General features: G+C 33.6%; 2 protein-coding genes across 6 annotated transcripts; one reads left to right on the top strand and one right to left on the bottom strand.

Annotated features, from left to right (window-relative positions):
• The first annotated feature begins 653 nt into the window (after positions 1-653).
• LOC129887504 (uncharacterized) lies at positions 654-5,729 on the top strand. Of its 5 annotated transcripts, none has more exons than XR_008766417.1 (5): positions 654-880; positions 1,011-1,141; positions 1,223-2,701; positions 3,618-3,954; positions 4,205-5,729. XR_008766417.1 is itself a non-coding variant. In XM_055962619.1 (3 exons), exons 2-3 carry the CDS (start codon positions 1,040-1,042, stop codon positions 2,666-2,668), a joined length of 1,551 nt encoding a protein of 516 aa, XP_055818594.1. In that variant the 5' UTR covers positions 655-880; positions 1,011-1,039; the 3' UTR covers positions 2,669-3,039. The 5 variants fall into 5 exon arrangements, 1 of the variants encoding a protein (XP_055818594.1); XR_008766415.1 differs by having other exon boundaries at positions 1,220-2,701; positions 3,595-3,954; XR_008766416.1 differs by having other exon boundaries at positions 655-880; positions 1,220-2,701; positions 4,208-5,729.
• A 3,660-nt stretch (positions 5,730-9,389) lies between these two features.
• On the bottom strand, positions 9,390-12,481 carry LOC129885054 (peroxidase N-like). The gene is made up of 4 exons (XM_055959279.1): positions 12,213-12,481; positions 11,178-11,366; positions 10,729-10,894; positions 9,390-9,882 (listed from the first exon to the last, which is right to left on the bottom strand). Exons 1-4 carry the CDS (start codon positions 12,426-12,428, stop codon positions 9,464-9,466), a joined length of 990 nt encoding a protein of 329 aa, XP_055815254.1. The 5' UTR covers positions 12,429-12,481; the 3' UTR covers positions 9,390-9,463.
• Between the last annotated feature and the right edge of the window lie 7,472 nt (positions 12,482-19,953).

Here is a 19,953-nt window from a genome sequence, read left to right as displayed (position 1 = left end):
TATAAAGACATAATTTTTTCTTCTTTACTTTTAAAAAATCAGTTACTAATTAACAATAGAAGGAAAACAAGAACTAGATCTAGGCAATGACAATGAGATTACAAAATCAAGGTCCAAAGTTATGGAGGAAAACATCTAGAAAATGGAGAAGAAGAAGAACAAGAAAAAAAGTATATTTTTAAAAAAATGCTCTTCACGTGCTCAAAATGGATGCAGCACACGCAATATGTTAAATCAGCACAAAGTGTCAAAATGACACATCGAAACCTTACTTGAGTTGTCTAAAATGAACAAAGCTTAATTGAAATATTTCTATAAAAAATGGTGCCAATTTTAGAAGGCCACCACTAGATAAAACCGCAAGGAGGGGAATGCTAAATGCAGAACTAGTAACTGAAATGAAATCGTAATAAGATAGCCTTACTGGAAGGTGCGGCTGGATAACCTCTGCCTTATTGTACTATTGTCAAACAATGATGGAGACCTATGTAATTTATAAATTCACAATGGCTGGTATGCGTAATTTAATGAACAAAGGGCGGTTACTTTCTCAAAACCTAATCCTTGTCAAAGACCCCTACACCACGTGTCACTTATCCATCTTCCATTATCATTAGGATAAATCTCAACCGTTCAACATTTCCTCATCCCCAATATAAACACCGACGCTCCTTCTTCCTCACCACAGCATAAATAAATTCAAAGATCAAGGAAAATACCGATCGAAATTTAAAGAGGAAGAATCGAACAATACAAAAAAAAAAAAAAAGGTAAAAAGGGAGAAAATCATCAAAATAGTAAACCTCAATTCAGGGAAAAAGAATCAGATTCCCAAAACTGTTTCTTCTTCGTTTGATTTCATCAAGTTCTAGAAAAATCGGTAAATCTCTCGGAATTTTATAAATTTTTGTGAATTTTTTCTCTAAATTTAGGCGATTAATCGTTAATTTGAAGAGTGACCGATTAGATTTGCGATTTGATATTTGATTTTTTGAATATTTTTTTGTTAGGGTTTTTGGTTTTGGTGGTTTTTGGAGTAATGAACGAGCAAGGAAAAATGATGAATCAACAACAGAGAATGAGTATGAGTATGAGTCAACCACAGATCTTGAATCCACAACTTCAACAGCAACCACAGCAGGTAGAGAATGATAAATTCAACTTTAATTCCATGTATAATTTGAATATGAGTATGAGTATGCCTCCGTTGATGATGCAGCAGCCACAGATGATGAATCGGAGCTATAGGATGTGGCCACAGCCGCCTCTGCCTCCGCCTTCGGTGGTGGATCAGCTTAAATTTCAAAACCCTAATCATAATTTGAAGCAATTTGTTACTGGAAAGCATCCCAAACCCTTGGGTCCTAGGAACAATTGGAAGGGTAAAAAGGTAAATAAGGACAAGAGAATGGATGCAGTACGGAGGAACGAGATTGGAACTAGCGGCAGTAGTAGTATAGCTGGTGGAAATGTTGGAACTCAAGGCGGATATAAGCCGCCTACCTTAAACGATTTGCAACAACAAAATCGATTAAAGGCTAGGAGGTTTTTCCCTAAGAAGAAATTCTATCATAATAATAATAATAATAATTACAATAACATGACTGCACCTTATGCGCCTCGGAACACGTCTTCGTATATCATTAGGGCTAAAAAGAGTGGTGGTATTGCTTCTTTGGTGTCCCCTTGCCCTGTGACTCCTGCTGTGCTGCCAACGCCAATGTTCTCGCCGTCCAGGGAAGTGTTAGTAGATATGGCGAAAGAGGAGTGGGGAGTAGATGGGTATGGATCGATGAATGGATTGATTAGACTGAGGTCACCCAGTCATGAGGCAGAAGGACATGATGATGAGGAAGAAGAGGAGGGAGGATCAAGTGAGAGTGATGTGGAAGAACATGTAGAGGTGGAAAGGCGGTTGGATCATGACTTGAGCAGGTTTGAGATGATTTACCCAAACTATACTGGGATGGAGTATAACAATGTGTTGGGAAACCGTGTGGATGATCAGGATACCCATATTGCTCAATTGGAGGAAGAGAACTTGATTTTGAAGGACAGATTGTTCTTGATGGAGAGGGAATTGGGTGATTTGAGGAGGAGGTTGCAAAGTCTTGAGAGGCAAGGCCATGGTTATGACGAGATGAATGAGGAGGTTGTGGAGAATGAGTCTGAGAGTGAGACTGAGAGTCATGGGGATGGCCATTCTTTGGAGGATAACAATGTTGAACTGGTTGAGAGGCCCATGGAAGGAGTTGAGAATGTGAAAGGGAAGGAAGAGAATAGGATTGAGGATGACACAGAGTTCGCAGAAAACGAAGAGATAGTTGGAAAAGAAGGTGAACAGGTTAATGGTAATGATGAAACTGTTGAAAAGGAATCTGATGAAGTAGGAAAAGAAGATGAAGTTGATGGACGAGATGGTGTGGTTGAAGTGCTTAAGAAGGAAATCATTGCTGATGTCGGAAGCAAGAGTGAACCGAAAGATGATCCAGCCGTGCAAACTGGGAATGAGGTTCAGCTTACTCAATTGATCAAGAACAATGAAAACGAGGTTCAGGCATCACACAATGCAAATGTTGAAGATGTTACCATGGAGGAGGCTTCTAGAGTGGAGGCTGATATGAATTCCCGAACAAAGAAAGAGGATGAATTGCTAGGAGATAAATGATCAGGGTGACTTGTCTAAGTCTCCCTTGTCAATGTGAGTCTCTTCTCTGAGAAGCTTTCATGTTGACTTGTGTGATTTATTGTCACTATTCTGGGTATACCTCTTCTGCAGTACATAATGTTTAGCATTCTTTTGACAGTGGAAAAGAGAATCAAGCTTCCTGTTGTGAGTTCGACCTTATAAAGTGCTAATGTAGTATTCTTGTTTAGATGTTTTCAACCTTTTTTCTTTTTTTAATGTTCAGCTTTTTTGGCAACTGTTTGTAGGAGGGAAATCTAGGTGTTCTGAAAGGTTAGATACTGTGTTCCTTGTGACAAAGATACAGCTATGTAATAATCTCTTTTTAATTGGATTTGGAATTTTTCATATAATTCATGTCATGTTCTTTTTTTATCGGTTTAACCTGGTATTTAGTATATGGTTGTTCCCCCGGGCATATGGATTGCATGTGTTGCAGCAATGTGATTGGTATTGGTTTCAGGGACATGCTTGCTTGTTTCCATATAAGTTGTTGGCTAGTGATGGCTTTTTATCTAGAACATTGCCCTTCCAGTTGTCTATTTTTCTTAGCTTAGGGGGCAATTAAATTTACTTGCTTCCATGAAGTTGTGATGTCTGATCACTTTGATCATACATTCTGTTCTGCCAGGGAGTAATGGTGTTCCTCAGCTCTCTAAACTGTGAAACCTTCAAACAGAGTTTATTTAATATCATGTAGTAGAACATTTGAGCATATTAATGCGTAAGTTGGTTATCAGCTTTAGCCCGAGGTTGGGTGTGAGTGTTTTTTCTTTCTTTCTTTTCTTTTAAAATCTTTTTTGGATCCCAAAGCTGTTACTGGGATTTGATGGAATTACTCCTTTTGAAGAAAATATCCATCTTCTTGCTAGCAAATAAGTTCTTTGCTGTTTGTTTCATCTATACAGTTTTTGACAACCGATTTCTGCAGCTGGAAGAGACAGAAGATTTGAGAACTTTCACACTCTTGATGCATTCATCGATTTGCATGGTGATGGTTTATTCTTTTTGGACTCCAATGGTTTTTCTCTTTGTGCATCACCAACACTACCAATCATTTAGAGGATGTGGTACACAGGTTATGATATAGTTCTTGCTTTAATTAGACCTCCTTGGCTCTTTGTGACTGTCAATAATATTTGTTTCTAAATGTTGTGACCACTTTCACTTGTTGGAATGATGCATCACCTTTCATGTTTTGGGGGCTTCCTTAAGTATACCTGCTAGCTGCTGGATTATCACGAGGGGAAGCGGAAGGCTAGACTGTGGTGAGCAGGATGCTTCCTTATTGTGCTCTTTTATTTATTTCGTCTATATAAGATTAGTTTAACTGACCACTCTCTCAACCCCCAACAAGCGCCAACAGTTCCAGTCCTCTTTGCTGACCCAAATACCTAATCTCTTTATTGGGATCAACCCGTTGTTGAGATGCTTCTTATTCTTTAGTTTCCGCTTAGCCCATTCTTTTGTTTGAGTAAAGATAAACTCTCTGATCTATTATGTTTCATCTTATGGCAGCAGAGGGGATGTCCTATTGCTGGTGGCAGAAAAACAGGGGCGATGGTGATGTTACTTGTCCCTCTGCTGGCTGCATTTGTTGAGTTTTATATAGAACATGCATGTTTCTATAAGGGCTCTTTGGTTGGGGAACAATTTATTGCAGGATTAGTTATCATGGAATTGTTTTCCCACCCTCAATGTGGGATAAAAATTAACACTATAATCCTAGAATAAACTAATTTCGGGATAAGTTATCCGGTGATTTTATCCCCAACCGAACATGGGATGAACTCATCCTAAAATCAATATATGGATGGATTAGTTATCCCTTATCCTTCCTCCAAGTGTGAAGATCTAATACTATTAAGTGTACAGTAGGTATAGATATAGATGCTGCTAAATTGTTTAGTGGAGTCATTTTTTAGGGTTTGCCGTTAGTTGTAGTAGGATATATGGTTCATTTCATTTCTTTTCAGGTGCTTCATCTGCTTTAATCCCTGTTATATTGGACTTTGACCACCTGCTTTTCTTTCGTTTTTTGTGTCTGATTAAGAAATACAACGTGCTGTTGTAGGCTGGTAAGTAGATACTTCTCCAGAGTATCACAATCTGGAGATCTTTAATAAATTTGATGGCCTGTTAATTTTAGCTGTTTATCTAGGATTTTGCAGTTCTCCACTTAGAGCTAGATTTTCTACTTTGACTGGGATTGTTTCTTGGCTACTCGTGTTTTGTCTCAGTTGTGCTTCTCTTGCATATATGTCTGACAGTCTCGACTCCTTTCCTCTTGTTGACTTCTTATTGCATGTTTGAGCTACGTACATTGATCTCACAAGGGTGATCAACCTTTTTTTTGCCTATTGTTGAGAGGTTGAGCTGAATTTAGAATACAAACTTTATGGGTTTGTGTTTGCAGTTCTGCCTCATTTCATCTGATATTTTACTGGGTTCAATATATATATTAATTTACTCTTATTTTGAAAAATACATATGCGGTCTAAGTTAGAGCTATTGGATACCAGATGAACTCATGGCTTACTCACTGAAGTCGCCTGTCTAGTGGCAACTTCAATCACATATCTGGATTGAGCAGCGGGTGTAAAATCAGATTTCCCAGTCTCTGTGATAGAGAGATTATTATTTGTCTAGTTAAAAGAAAGAAAGGTTATGTTACTTCCCTGGAATGTTCGTTACTGGTTACATTAATGAAGTATTCAAGCTTTCTGCAATAAAGTATGTTTAACATTACTTTATCAAGAGAAATTTGTGGGAATAGAACAAAGGCAAACATATGTGGGGGTATCTATTCTTTACGTCAAATTTGGCGTCCCAAGTAAATCTGTTTCTAGTATGGTAGAATTTTATTTTATTTTTAAAAAAAATTGGGGTTGATTACAAGATGTAGAATTGAATCCTCATTAACAAGATAAAGATTTAGATAGATGTTAACTAAGATATCTCTTTTCAGTATCAAATACGATGTTTCACATAATCTTCGTTCAAAAGCCTTGAAAAATTTAAAAGTTGATTTTTTTTTGGGCACGCTTGTTGTGTGGATAATTTTATTTATTTCTCTTCTGCTTTTGAGTTTGGTAAGGCCAACGTGGTGTTATTGTTCTTTTGAAGTTTATCTTTGATGCGTAAAGCGCGTACCGTATTCCCCTTGGCAAGTTTCGCAGTCTTATAGTTGTGAGCCAAGGCGTAAACGTGACATGAGGATGCAACTAAATTTGTAATGAGTATGCAAGAACGAGCGGCTTTACGTAGGGATGTAGCATATATAACAAGGTAGGGCAAGCTTTGAACCCCTAAGCTTTTTTCTGAAATTTCTCTTGCCCCACCTCGCCTTGCCATGCTCTGTCCCACCCTGTCCTTTTAACAGTGGCTGACCTATGTTATGTATTACCCACTGCCTTTTGTGACAAATATTATCATTTATGTACATCATGTAGTAATTCATTGAAATATATAAAGTGAGCACCCATTCTATGTATCAACTTCAGAGCTAAAAATAGTTGAGTACCCATGATACAAAATTTTTAAATTCGCCACTGCCTTTTAATATTTTTCTCTTTATATTTCATTTTGCAATATTTTATTTCACTTTTATTTTTGTCCTTTTCGATTTTTTATTCTAACATGTAGATAATAGAAGCTAAAAGTTTATACCATATAACTTGGAAAAAGGAAAATATAACCATCTGCAAATCACATTTTTGAATGATACTTCATATGGCTAAATAGAGTGCATTATGCATTTATAATAAAGAGATTTTTTATGCATTGTTTGATTTGGTGTATTAAAAATAACTACCTTCGCTGGCGAAAATAGCTTAATGATAGAGCATAGCCTTGTCAAGGTTGAGGTTGAGGGTTCTAGTCCCTCCTTCCGTTCCTGGCTTCGTCGTTTAGTGGTAACGAGTGGAGTTCATAAGTCACTTTAGAGATAGGGGCAAGCAGCAAGCAGCCCCTTGTATAGAGTTCCAAACCTATTTGACTCCTAAGATGGCTTTTCATCAGCCGTTGCGCGCTAGCCTTTTTCCTACGCTATATATATATATTTTTTATAAAATATATTTACAAAGATATTCTTCACAAATATGATGGAAAAGATGTAAAGAAAAAGGTTGAGGGTAGTTGGGCCTTTAACCATCCTAATGCATGCATTAAATTTTCTTGTATTACTAATACCTAAAAATCTATGGTATTAGTAATATACACCTTAATGCATAATATAGTGTATAACTAATGCAACATTATTTATCTATAGCATGAAAAAGTGTACCAAACAAGGTACTATCAATACATCAAATTAATATATTCATTATTTTTGCTAATACACTAATGACTTTTTAAAGGTGATTTACAAAAACCTTATACATTAACGTCATAAAAGCCACTCGATACTGTCAAATTTATATGGAAGGATTAGTATAACCAGAATTTCAAATTGCAGTGACGCTTCACTTGATCTTTATATTTGTATATAAATTTTGCTCAATTAACCATTGTTGATTAATACTCCATTTGCTACACTTTATGCCCCCTAGTTATTATATGTTTGGAGAGTCAAAGGATACTTTTTTTAAACTATAATTTTTTCAAATACATTTTAAATATTTTGTTCACTTACGAATTACGAGTTAATTTTCAAAATCACAAAAGGATAGCAGTATTGATCTAATTTTGAAGTTGATTCACTTATCTAATATGTTTAATTTAAGCACTTTTAGTTTGATAAAAGAGGAAATAATTAAAGGAAAAATTACTAAATTACACACCTTATATTCCTATATTTTCAATTATTCCCTACCATTTGTAAAAATTTCAAAAATTCCTATGCTGATACATAGGAATGATGCTGATACATCGCGATTTGATACATAAGTCTTTTTCATAATACATCGCGATTTGATACAAACCAAACACAAAATGTATCATGAAAAGGACTTATGTATCAAATCATGATGTATCAGCGTCATTCGTATGTATCAAAAATTTGGAAAAAAAAGAAAATTCGGGTAATCACAAAAAAAATAGGGATAAATTGTAATTGAGGTTTATCACTATGTGATTTAAGTAAAATACCCATAATTAAATGCCTCCCAAATGGGGTGTTAAATACCTATACTTAATGGGGTGTTATTACTCCCCCCAATTTTTTATTTTTGATATTTTGTAACGTTTAAATACTGACATGTCCAAGAAGGTAAACATGTAAGGGTTTGATGAATAGACATAAAATGGCTAAAATCAAATTAACTAGTCCATGTATCAGTTTGCAATTGGAGATTATATAATAATTATTATTATTTTTTATTTCTTTACCCTTTTTTGATATTACATTTCATGATTTCGTCAATCTTTTCTCAAAGTTCTTCAAGGATGATCTTTAAATTCCGTCTCTAGGAGCTCCAGATCACTTTCTAGCTAATGATTTATACTTAGTTAATTATATACCAACTATTTTTAGCAACAACAATAACCTAAATCACAATAAATTTTCAGATAATATGAATCTCAAAAATGATGTTCAACCTTTTTTTTAACTCCTCACAATTTCAGCAAAAATAATATCGAACCATGATAAACCAACAATGATTGTTTCTCCAAAAAATAAATTTCACTAATATATGATGAATTCAAAATTTCACCTTTCAATTTCACTCCTACCAAATTTGGTTTTGTTGTAGAAACTTCACACCTATATTTGTGAACATTTGTTTGTGGATTTTAGTTTCTGGGTTTAATGCAAATTGGAATTTTTTGTAGTTTTGATATGGAGTTGTTCTACTTCTTTTGGTGTAGAGATTTTTTTCTTCTGTTTTATCTTATTATTCATTAAAGAAAATCATTAGGGATGCTATAGAAACAAATATTCTTCTCTATTTGAAAGTATTTTTTTGTGAATTTTAATTTATGGGTTTGATAAAAAAAGAAGAAGGAAACTTTACATAGTTTTACAATAGAATATTTAATCATTTTTTTTAGATTAGGTTTAAAATTTACAAGAAAAAAGCGAAATAAATAAATAAATAACATATAATTGACTATCACGTTTTTCCCGAACTTTGACATAGAACTAATTATGACATTTTAGGGAGGTGGTTAGTTGGAATTGACTAATAGGTTAAGGTGACTATTTTTTCTTGATAAAATTTACTCATATTAAATGGTTATATCAAATCAATTCATACATGAAATGTACCAAATCCATATATACATGTCATGATACGTATTTGCATATTCACTTTTCTCGGTAAACCATTGTTGATTAATGCTCTCTGTTCCACTTTAGTCATTCTATATTTGAAGAGTCGAAGGATTTTTTCTACTGTATAATTTATTCAAATACATCTTAAATATTTGAATTGTTAACTATTGACTTATTATATTTTATATTTTATTTTAAAAACATAAAAAGATTCTATGTAATTTAATTAAATAAAAATTAATAAATTCGACCGTCTTAGGTCAAAAAATATGAACGGATGGGATAAATATTTCACTTCATTAAATTATTTAATCGTGATAAATTGATTGTGGTGCAGTCTAAACACTCCTTTCATGTTAGTTTTTATCCTTTTAATTTTTCTTTTTTGCTGCACAGCATAGAATAGAAGTGTTGTCCAAAAACAAAAAGTGATAATAATCACCTTTTCTATAACAGAAATTAATCAACATAACAACTCACACTTTTATCTTATTATTATAACATAGTAATTAAATAAAAACCTTCATTCAAAGACTTAAACTTATACAGTGCAACAACATTGACTAATTAATAGCCCTACAATTCTTTCTAATCTCCCCATCAGAGCCAGTCAAAGGGCTAATATTTCCCATCTTAATCATGGAATTAACAAAGTCATTGAAAAAGATAGTAGAACTATTACTATAAGTTTCGACCAATGTTTTTGTTGTTGTTAGAGCAGCATCACTAGAATACAATATTTGGTCAGATTCAAGAAGACCTCTTCCAATGAGTAAGTTTTTGAAGTAGTGATTGTCAAATAAGTCAGTGGAGTTCCTGTCAAGTGGGGCAGTGTTGTTTCCATCACTTGTGGAAGGGCACAAGTTTTGGAGTTCAGTCACTAGGGTGGAGTCTAGGGTTGTGTCTGGTCCACCTGACCCACTGAAGTTTGTTAATCTGTTATCAAAGGTTGCACACTTTGCCAGCCCAATTGTGTGAGCACCTATATATACACACACGTACGTGATCAATCATATCAAATTAAACATACATAAAAAGTAAACATGGGAAGAAGTGACGAGAGTTCAACATTTATTATATATATATATATATATATATAAGAAATAATAATATCCGTCTTGTATACATAGTATAATTTGTCAATGAAGGGGATTTGCTTGTTGTACCCCTAGCTTCGCCCCTTTTCGTAATGACACTTTATATGGTATTAAATATAAATTTTAACTTCTATATTTACACAGAAAACATTTAAGTAATTTATTTTTAAAAACTCTAGGATAATCCGTAATCGCTATAACTTTTGTCATAGCCTCTACCCTTTGGGTGAGCACTCTGCACTTTGTTCGCACTGGGTAATTAAACTCCCCACTGTATAATAGCCTGCAAACTACACAGGGAATGTACATCACAATAGACAAATCTTGTGCGACAGACTCGACTCAGAAGATATAAATAACTGGCTACATTAAATTAAATTAATTACTATAGTGTAAAAAGTCTTCACGTTATTAGTATATATATAGTATATACGTTAGATTATGTGATAACGTGTGATGCTAAGAAGTATCAAGATGTACACAACACATGTACGAGCGTGTATTTGACTACAAAAAAAATGATGGAATTAAAAACCTACTAGTAGTATGCATTTAATTTCCCCCATCTCAATTAATGTAATTGTGTTTGATTAAATACGAAATTTTGCTAAGAATAAAAATAAAAATTTTGAAACTTGTCATATATAATTACATGTCATAAATTATTGCGTGATAATAAATCTATCTCATTAAAAATAAACCGAAAAACTGAAAATTGAAAGGTATATTACCTGATAAGCTGACAACATCAGTAATATTGAGTCCAACATCTTGGAACATGGAGATGATAGTATTGAGAGAGTGAAAAGGGGCTGGAAGTCCAGTGCTTGCTCCTGATATGTTACCAACTAATCCATCCCTTCTTCCCAATTTCACTTTCCATGTTGGTCCTCCACTCTATATATAAAAACATAATAACATCATTTGCCTGGCTTTGACTTGACGCAAGTAATTAAATTAAACAAGACTTTTGAATCTTGTATAGTCTTCCGTTAAAGATATGTAGAAAGTATCAAAATATCTTTTAATATTATAGCTTTAAACATGTCACGTGGAAAATTGAAATTAAAGAATTGTCAAAAATAAGGAAAAAAACATTCTTTTTTGAAACAAACTAAGGAAAAGAAGTAATTAAGAAAAATAAATACGAAATCTAGCAATAAAATAAAAGGAAGCATACTAGTAGGACAGAATCTCTAGCAGCTATAGCAAGTATATCAGCACAAGAAACAACTCCACTGCAAGTATCTTCGACAGCTTTCTTAATATTGTCTATCACTTCAAAACCTCTTGCAGAGTTCAAGTTCCCTGCTGCAAACTTTTCACTTGTGCTACTGTTACCGTCCAACAACAATGATGCATCACAGCCCTACGTACAATGAAGGATGGTCAGTTGAACATATATCTTTTGTCAAAAAATTATATCGTAAATATAGAAAATTATAGGTCACAAATTACTTTTAGTAAACATATATTAATTTTAAATATTAGCAAAATTTTGGCTTCGCCACTGTTCCTCCAAACCCCCCAAAAAATAAAACTAGGTCAAAATGATGAGGCGTAGAAGCTTTCGATGGGGATTTGCATATTGGAATTTGATAAAACAGAATTACTATAAGCAAAGAAAGAAAAGAAAGACATCGAATGAACCTAAAGCAAATTAAATGGCATATAAGTTTTTTTCTTCTTACTTAAATGGCATGTAAGTAACCTTTAAATTTAAGTAATTATGGTAGTTATCAAACATCGGTTTCTAGAGGAAATTAAAGTATGAAAAATTACAAATTATATGAATATATTCAATAATGGACTAGGGAATAGAAATTAAAGTCCAGAAAAGAGGATGATAAGGTAAGCAAGATTTACCATATTAACACATTAATAATTATTTTATTTGTCCTAATTTATGTAACACATTTCTTTTTAATCCGTTTCATAAAGAATTTTATCTTTCTATAATTAAAAATAACTTAACTTTAAATTTTCCCTTTTACCACTAATGAAATAATTTTTATCCACAAAAATCATGTCTAAAGTTTGGTTTTTAGATAAAAAAATTTAAATAGCTTTTTTTAAAAAAATTTATAGCAAGTCAAATGGTGCTATATAAATTGAGCTGAAGGAAATAGTTCTTTTTCCACATAAAAATTATTATCGCCATTTAAGACTGACTTACTTAAGTAAAAACGTACGAAAGAGAACCTTAAAAACTCACATTGACAAAGCAATCGTGAAAATGTAGACGAAGCAAAGAAGCAGCCATTCTCATTTCATTCTTGATCGCATTCTGGACTTCTTTACGAACAACTTTGAGGACATTTGGACATGTTTTTGCATAAAAATCACTTGTTAATTGTGAATTTACGACTACAAACATGATCATGAAAGTCACAAGCAGATAATACAAAGTAAAGTTGCATGACTTCCTCATGATTCAGAGAGTAGAATAAATAGTTCTGATTTAGCTAGAAAATTAGTTTCCTCTAATTAACTTGATAAGAATGCATAGTAAGCCAACCCTAATTTATAATAGTGTTTTAAGAGGGCATTTGAGGAATATAATATAAACTTATGTGAACTAAGTGCTGTGATGTATGGCGGCTCCATTTTAACTATACTTCTTGATTTTATAATGGACGTGAGTGCATGTAACGCAATTTGAACTATTTAAACTATATAGTACGATTCTAAAGTATTTTTTAGTGCAATTTAACCATTATTAGGGGAGGATCTACAATAGAGTATATATGCAGAGTTTCGAAAACCCCATAACTTTTTCCCGATTCCTATAACTATATTGAAAAATCTATTAAATATATAAAGATCTTAAGTTGAGAACCCAATAATTATAGGTATAGATGACTGGTTGGTAAAGAAGAGCTTCCTTTAGTGCGTCTGCGTGCCAGTGACGCGAGATTGAACCCCTTTATGTGTAACTTTTACCTTTTAAACTCATTTTTGTTTTCTAAAATACCTTTAGGAATTCATAAACTTAAAATCCTGAATTCGCCTCTTTATCATAGCAGATTAATCACCAAATTCATCAGATTATTTAAAGCATATCATAACCATGCATTTATCTGTAACTATCCAATAACATAGCCAGATTTCACTTAGGAAATTCAAAATATGAAAAAGTAAATAATATACTAAAAAGATATGGTTGTTGTGAATTAAATTGGCAAAACAACAAATAGAAAGTAAAGAGGAGAACGAAGAGGAAGCAGTGTATGTAATCTTATTTTTCTTTTTGCTGTAATACAAAATGAATTGCCAAAAGAGGCAATTTATAACAAAGTGAAGAAGGCAAGTTATGGGCAACTTGTTTAGTGGGCAATCCACTTTCATAAGGTGGACAATCCACCTTCATAACACTCCCCCTTAGATGTCTACGTGTAAAAAAAAATTACAAGAAATAATATACATAGTAATTCTCAACTTTCATAGATGTTGTGCCTCGTTAAAAAAAAACTTTACTAGGAAAAATCCAGTGGAAAAAAGAGTACACATATCTGGTAATACGCCTTGATTGCTGCCTCATTAAAAACCTTACCAGAAAAACCCAAAGGGACAAAATCTTGGTTAAGGAAAAGAGAGTGCAGCGCGTATTTTACTCCCCCTAATGAAAACTTCATTTGATATTTTGGAGATGACGCATTCCAACCTTATATCTTAGTTTCTCAAAAATTGATGTTGGTAATGCCTTTGTGAATAAATCTGCAAGATTATCACTTGAACGAACTTGTTGTATATCAATATCACCATTCTTCTGTAGATCATGTGTGAAGAATAATTTTGGTGAAATATGTTTCGTTCTATCTCCTTTTATGAAGCCACCCTTTAATTGAGTTATGCACGCGGCATTGTCTTCGAATATAATTATGGGTACTTTAATAATATTTTTCAGACCACATCTTTCTTTGATGAACTGTATCATCGATCTCAACCACACACATTCTCTACTTGCTGCATGAATTGCTATTATTTGAGCATGATTTGAAGAAGTAGCAACAATGGACTATTTTGTAGATCGCCATGATATAGTAGTTCCTCCGTGTGTAAATAGATAGCCTGTCTGAGATCGAACTTTATGTGGGTCTGATAAATAACCTGCATCTGCATAACCAATAAGGTATACGCAACCTTTGTTAGTATAAAACAAACCCATATCAATTGTACCCTTCAGGTATCGCAAAATATATTTGATACCGTTCTAATGCCTTCGCATTGGGGATGAACTATACCTTACCAACAAATTAACAGAAAATGTTATATCAGGTCTAGTTGTGTTAGCAAGATACATAAGTGCACCAATAGCACTGAGATATGGTACTTTAGGACCAAGAATTTCTTCATCCTCTTCTGGAGGTCGAAATTGATCTTTTTCCACTTCAAGTGATCGAACAACCATTGAAGTACTTAATGGATGTGCTTTGTCCATGTAAAATCTTTTTAAGATTTTCTCATTATAGGCAGATTGATGGACAAAAACCCTATCTGCTAAATGTTCAATTTGCAGACATCAAACCGACAATCTATAAATCGAGCAGTGAATAAGTCTCTAGTCAACGGTTTGGAGGGTGAGTCAAACCCAATATATATGCCCAACCTTCGTTGAGGGGCCATTTTTATACGTTGTGGTGGTGCTACAGACACGTATACCGCACAATAAAAAATTCTTAAATAGGCTATATTTGTCTCATGAACAAATACTAATTGTGATGGAGAGTATTTATTATAATGTGTCGGTCTGAGATGTACAAGTGCTGTTGCATGTAAGATAGCATGACCCCAAACAGTAATTGACAATTTTGTTTTCATTAGTAGGGGTCTTGTTATCAATTGTAAGCGCTTTATAAATGACTCTGCAAGGTCATTTTGAGTATGACCATGAGCAACAAGATATTTAATTTTTATCCCAATTGATAAGCAATAATCATTAAAAGCTTGGGACGTAAATTCTCTAGCATTATCAAGGCGAATGACCTTAATTGGATAATCTGGGAATTGCGCTCTCAATCTTATTATTTGTACTAACAACTTCGCAAACGCCGGGTTGCGAGATGATAACAGGCACACATGAGACCATCTATATGATGCATCTATTAGGACCATAAAATATCTAAACAATCCACTAGGTGGATGAATATGTCCACATATATTTCCATGTATACGCTCTAAAAAGCCAGGAGATTCGATGCCAACCTTCAGGGTCGATGGTCTGGCAATTAATTTGCCTTGATAACAAGAAGTACATGAAAATTCATCAGTCATACGAATCTTCTGGTTCTTTAACGGATGTCCAGTTGAATTTTCAAGAATTCGTCTCATCATTATTGATCCAGGATGACCTATTCGATCATGCCATAGCACAAATGTCTTTGGATCAGTAAACTTCTGGTTTACGATCATATGTGCTTCAATTGCACTAATTTTTGCATAATATAGGCCAAATGACAAAGTTGGTAATTTTTCCAAAATATATTTCTGGCATGAGACACTCTTGGTTATACCAAGGTATTCAATATTCATTTCATTTAGTATCTTAACATGATATCCATTTCTGCGGATATCTTTAAAACTTAACAAGTTTCTAGGGGATTTAGAAGAGAATAGTGAATCTTCTATAATAATTTTTGTCCTCTTAGGCAGAATTATAGTAGCTCTTCCAGAGCCTTCTATCATTTTTGAATTACCAGAAATTGTAGTAACATTTGCTTTTCTCCTAAGCAAGTTGAAAAAATATTTCTCATCTTTAAAAATAACATGAGTTGTTCCACTATCAATTACACAAATATCCTCGTGATTGATCATTGATCCAAATAAAATTTGAGGCATATCCATATTTTTCTTCAATAAAAAATAAAATAAGTATTAAAACAACACAAATTTCATTTATTTACATGGACTATAAAAATACAAACATAATATTTAATTCAGATAAATAAAAAGAAAAATTATTTACATATTGTTAATCTTATCGATATTCATATTTTCTTCTAGAAAATTAAAGAAATCAACTACATCCAAATGCATAGGCTCAATATTATCCTCAGAGATAAAATTAGTTTTTGGATTATTTTTTATCATTTGCAAGGATGCATGATATAGTTGAACCAAACGTTTTGACGACCGGCAAGTCCGCGACTAGTACCCCACACCTCCACATCTATGACATACACTTTTTGAATTTTTTTTGGTAAAGCTTCTGGCTTTTTACCCTGCCTTTTATATTGCTGATCATTTCTCGGTGCCAGCCGAGTATCATGATTATAATTTCTTTTTCGCCCATGACCACGACCACGACCACAACTGGGGCAATGACCTCTTTCTCGTTAGTTATAATTTGCCTGATTCACTTCTGGGAGTGGTAAAGAATCAACAGACCGACTATCATAATTTTTCATTAATAATTCATTATGTTGTTCAGCAATAAGAAAGTGAGATAGTAATTCAAAATATTTTGTAAAATCTTTTTCGCGATATTGCTGCTGCAGGAGCATATTCGCGCGTGGAAATGTGGAGTGTGTTTTTTCGAGTTTATCTTGCTTAGTGATTTCGTCTCTGCATAAATTTAACTGAGATATAATTCTAAATAAGGCAGAATTATATTCAATTATATTTTTGAAGTCCATTAGTCTCAGATTTAACCAGTCATGGCGTGCTTGTGAAAGCATGACCAATTTCAAGTGGTCATATTTTTCTTTTAAATTTTTTCACAATTTCAGGGAATCTTTTAATGTAAGATATTGTAATTTGAGCCCCTTGTTAAGATGGTGGCGGAGAAAAATCATAACTTTTGCACGGTCTTGACTAGATTCCGTGTTATCATCTTTGATGGTGTTTGCCAAACCCATCGATTCTAGATGAATTTCGGAATCTAGTGCCCATGAGGAGTAAACTTTTCTAGAAATGTCCAGAGCCACAAATTTAAGTTTTGAAATATTTGTCATTTTATGAAAATAAAATTAAATAAAATTTTTACCACTTTTTGTTACCTTAAAAAAATAGCCGGAGCCTCGTACTGATAACGTGTTGTGAATTAAATTGGCAAAGCAACAAATAGAAAGTAAAGAGGAGAACGAAGAGAAAGTAGTGTATGTAATCTTATTTTTCTTTTTGCTGTAATACAAAATAAATTGCCAGAAGAGGCAATTTATAACAAAGTGAAGAAGACAAGTTGTGGGCAACTTGTTTAGTGGGCAATCCACTTTCATAAGATGGATAATCCACCTTCATAACAATGATTTCAATATTTTTTTAAATGAATCCGTATATAGAACTTAAACTAAATTAATAATGGCAACAAACTAAGGGTGGATTAAAAAATGTAAATTAAAAAACATTTTAGAGCTAAGTGTTGTGATATATAGCGGATGCATGCATCTTAATTAGGGTTTTGTACGAAACTGAGATAGAGAGAGAGTGCATAATGGTAACCAATGTGGAAAGTGAGCAAGTGAAGGTTTTAATATTACATGATGAGGCCCTGGTGATTTATCACTTAATCAAATCATATTGAATATAAAGGGCTTTGCATGCAAGTTCATGAATCTCAATTGGTTTGAAACAGGGGAGGAAACGGAATATAGGTTCACATGAACTCATAAATATTTGCTTAAAATCCATATTTATTTTATATACATATATAATCCAATTAATATTGTATACTAACTTTAAAAATTAAAAAAAATTGTATACTAACTGCTGATAAATGTAGAAATTTATAAACTTCAAATTTTGAATCCGCCTATGATGGACTACTTAATTGAATTTCTCTACTTATAGTGGATAATAAATAAATATGGTGGTTGTGTTATTAGTGCTTAACTACGATGAGAGCATAAGTATTATCGTTGAACAAGAAATATTGATCAATAGGCTGATTGGAGAACTTAGGTCATCTAAAACCATTGTCCATGAACAAAATTGAATAAATCTTGAAAAAATATGGCAAATTGTTAAGTGAGAGAGTATTGCTCTCAGATTTTATCATGTAGTACGTAGCTGAAATCAATATTTCTCTTTTTTTTTTTTAAAAAAAGTTAATCCTCTTTAAAAAATATTTAGATACAGAGAAATTAAGCATATAGAAGGAGGCCAAGAAGGCCAAGGTCCTTAAGAGCATAAGAACAAGACAATCTGAAATTAAGCTTGCAACAAACAACTTAAAATTCCTAGCGAACTTCTAGTAATTATTAAATGCTCTATATCAAAAGCCTAAATTTGTCCCTTCAGGAGTTCCTAAATGGAGTACTGACATGATCCAACCCACCGGGCCATGCACACCTATTCTAATACTTAGGTAGGGGAACCATTCATTCTCAACGGTGATGACATGTAGAAAATAAATGAATCGTAAGGTAATTGTCACGCCCCGGGAGGGTACCTTAGACGTGGTCGGCACTCGAAGACCATTGCTGGTCCTCAAGCGAAGCACTTGGTCCAATCACACCTTCATTCAATCACATTCTACCAGCGGAAGACTCAACTCACAAGAATACTACTCATAAATAAGGCCAAAGGCCAACCATCTATCTAATCAACAACTAGTAAGAATGAAACTAGTCAAAACGAAACAAATGAACATCATCAACACTCTAGTCTATAAAGCCTCTGCCAACAATCTAAGAGGTGCCAATGATAGGTTCGTGGCTACCACAATTCAAATAAGGAAAAGCTAACTCAAAGCTAAAAAGATAACTGTGGTATCCTCCGAAAATAGGGAGGACTCACCAACTAGCTGGAAGCGAATAGATGCTCAACGATGCTCCTGTTGATGATCTCTAGTACCTGTCTTTGCATCATGAATTGATGTAGGCTCAAATGGATGTCAGTACGTGGAATGTACGAGTATGTAAAATGGCAGAATGAAACATGCATTATGGTAGAATCAAATCAACTCAGAATCTCAACTTAGAAGAAGGAAAAACTCAATCAAGATGTCCTAAGTATAAACAAGAATATGATTTACACAAGACCATTCATATACAATCCAATCCAATCTATTCCAATCCGACTCAAAGTACTATAAAGACCTATATGGGAGTTTCTCTTATCCGATAACTACCACTTATGAGCAAGTGATAGTACAACAAGATGACGTTGTTTTCACGTCCGTTCATACCTTGCCAGGGTAGGAATGAATAACCAATCATGGATCTATAACCAATCAAGTCCTATCATGTCAGCACAGTAATTTGGGAAACATCTGACTTTAACAATTCAATCCTCTCCTACATTTGGTGACGTAGTTATTGGGTTCGAGTTATTACTTACTCTTACCCAATTCGGTGCTCGATACTCCTCCCAAGACTCAAGCTCATAAGATACTCAATCCAAATCAAATCAATTCAATAAGTCTCTTTTAGACTTTTTCAATTCATTCAGTTTATGAAATCACTCCCTTCAACAAATCAATTTCCCAATTATTTTCAATCATTTAGTTAAGAGGGTTTTTTAGATAATCAGTTGTGACAACATTCAAGACCATCAATTCGTCAACACTATCAACACTATCATCATGCTCATATTCCATTCTCAATCGTATATTCACAATTCAAGGGTCTAGACTCAATCTTAATATGTATATAATTCAATATTATTTAACATTCCATTAGGGTTCAAGGAAGCAAGTCTTTCAATTCATATGGTTCAAGGAATCAATTCGTAAACATCAATATTTCATCAATAATCAATAAAAACATGTGTATTTTTAAGACAATACTTTTTTAAGGAATATAATCATGGAGGCTCAATCTGTACACAAATAATCTATCACAATCATGGGCACATGGAGGAACAAAATCCATGTTTTAGTTTAGCCTTACATACCTAGACTCGAAGAATAATCACGAGTTCGAAGACCTAGCTTGAAGAACTCGAACCCTAGCCTTTCACATCTTCTCAAACCCTCGCTCTCAACTTAATCTAAGTGTTAATGAGAGTATTATGTG

Source organism: Solanum dulcamara, chromosome 4, assembly GCF_947179165.1.
Source record: "Solanum dulcamara chromosome 4, daSolDulc1.2, whole genome shotgun sequence".
NCBI classification, from domain to species: Eukaryota; Viridiplantae; Streptophyta; class Magnoliopsida; order Solanales; family Solanaceae; genus Solanum; species Solanum dulcamara.
Note: the sequence above shows the minus strand (reverse complement) of the source record. Positions and strands in the feature narration are given on the sequence as shown.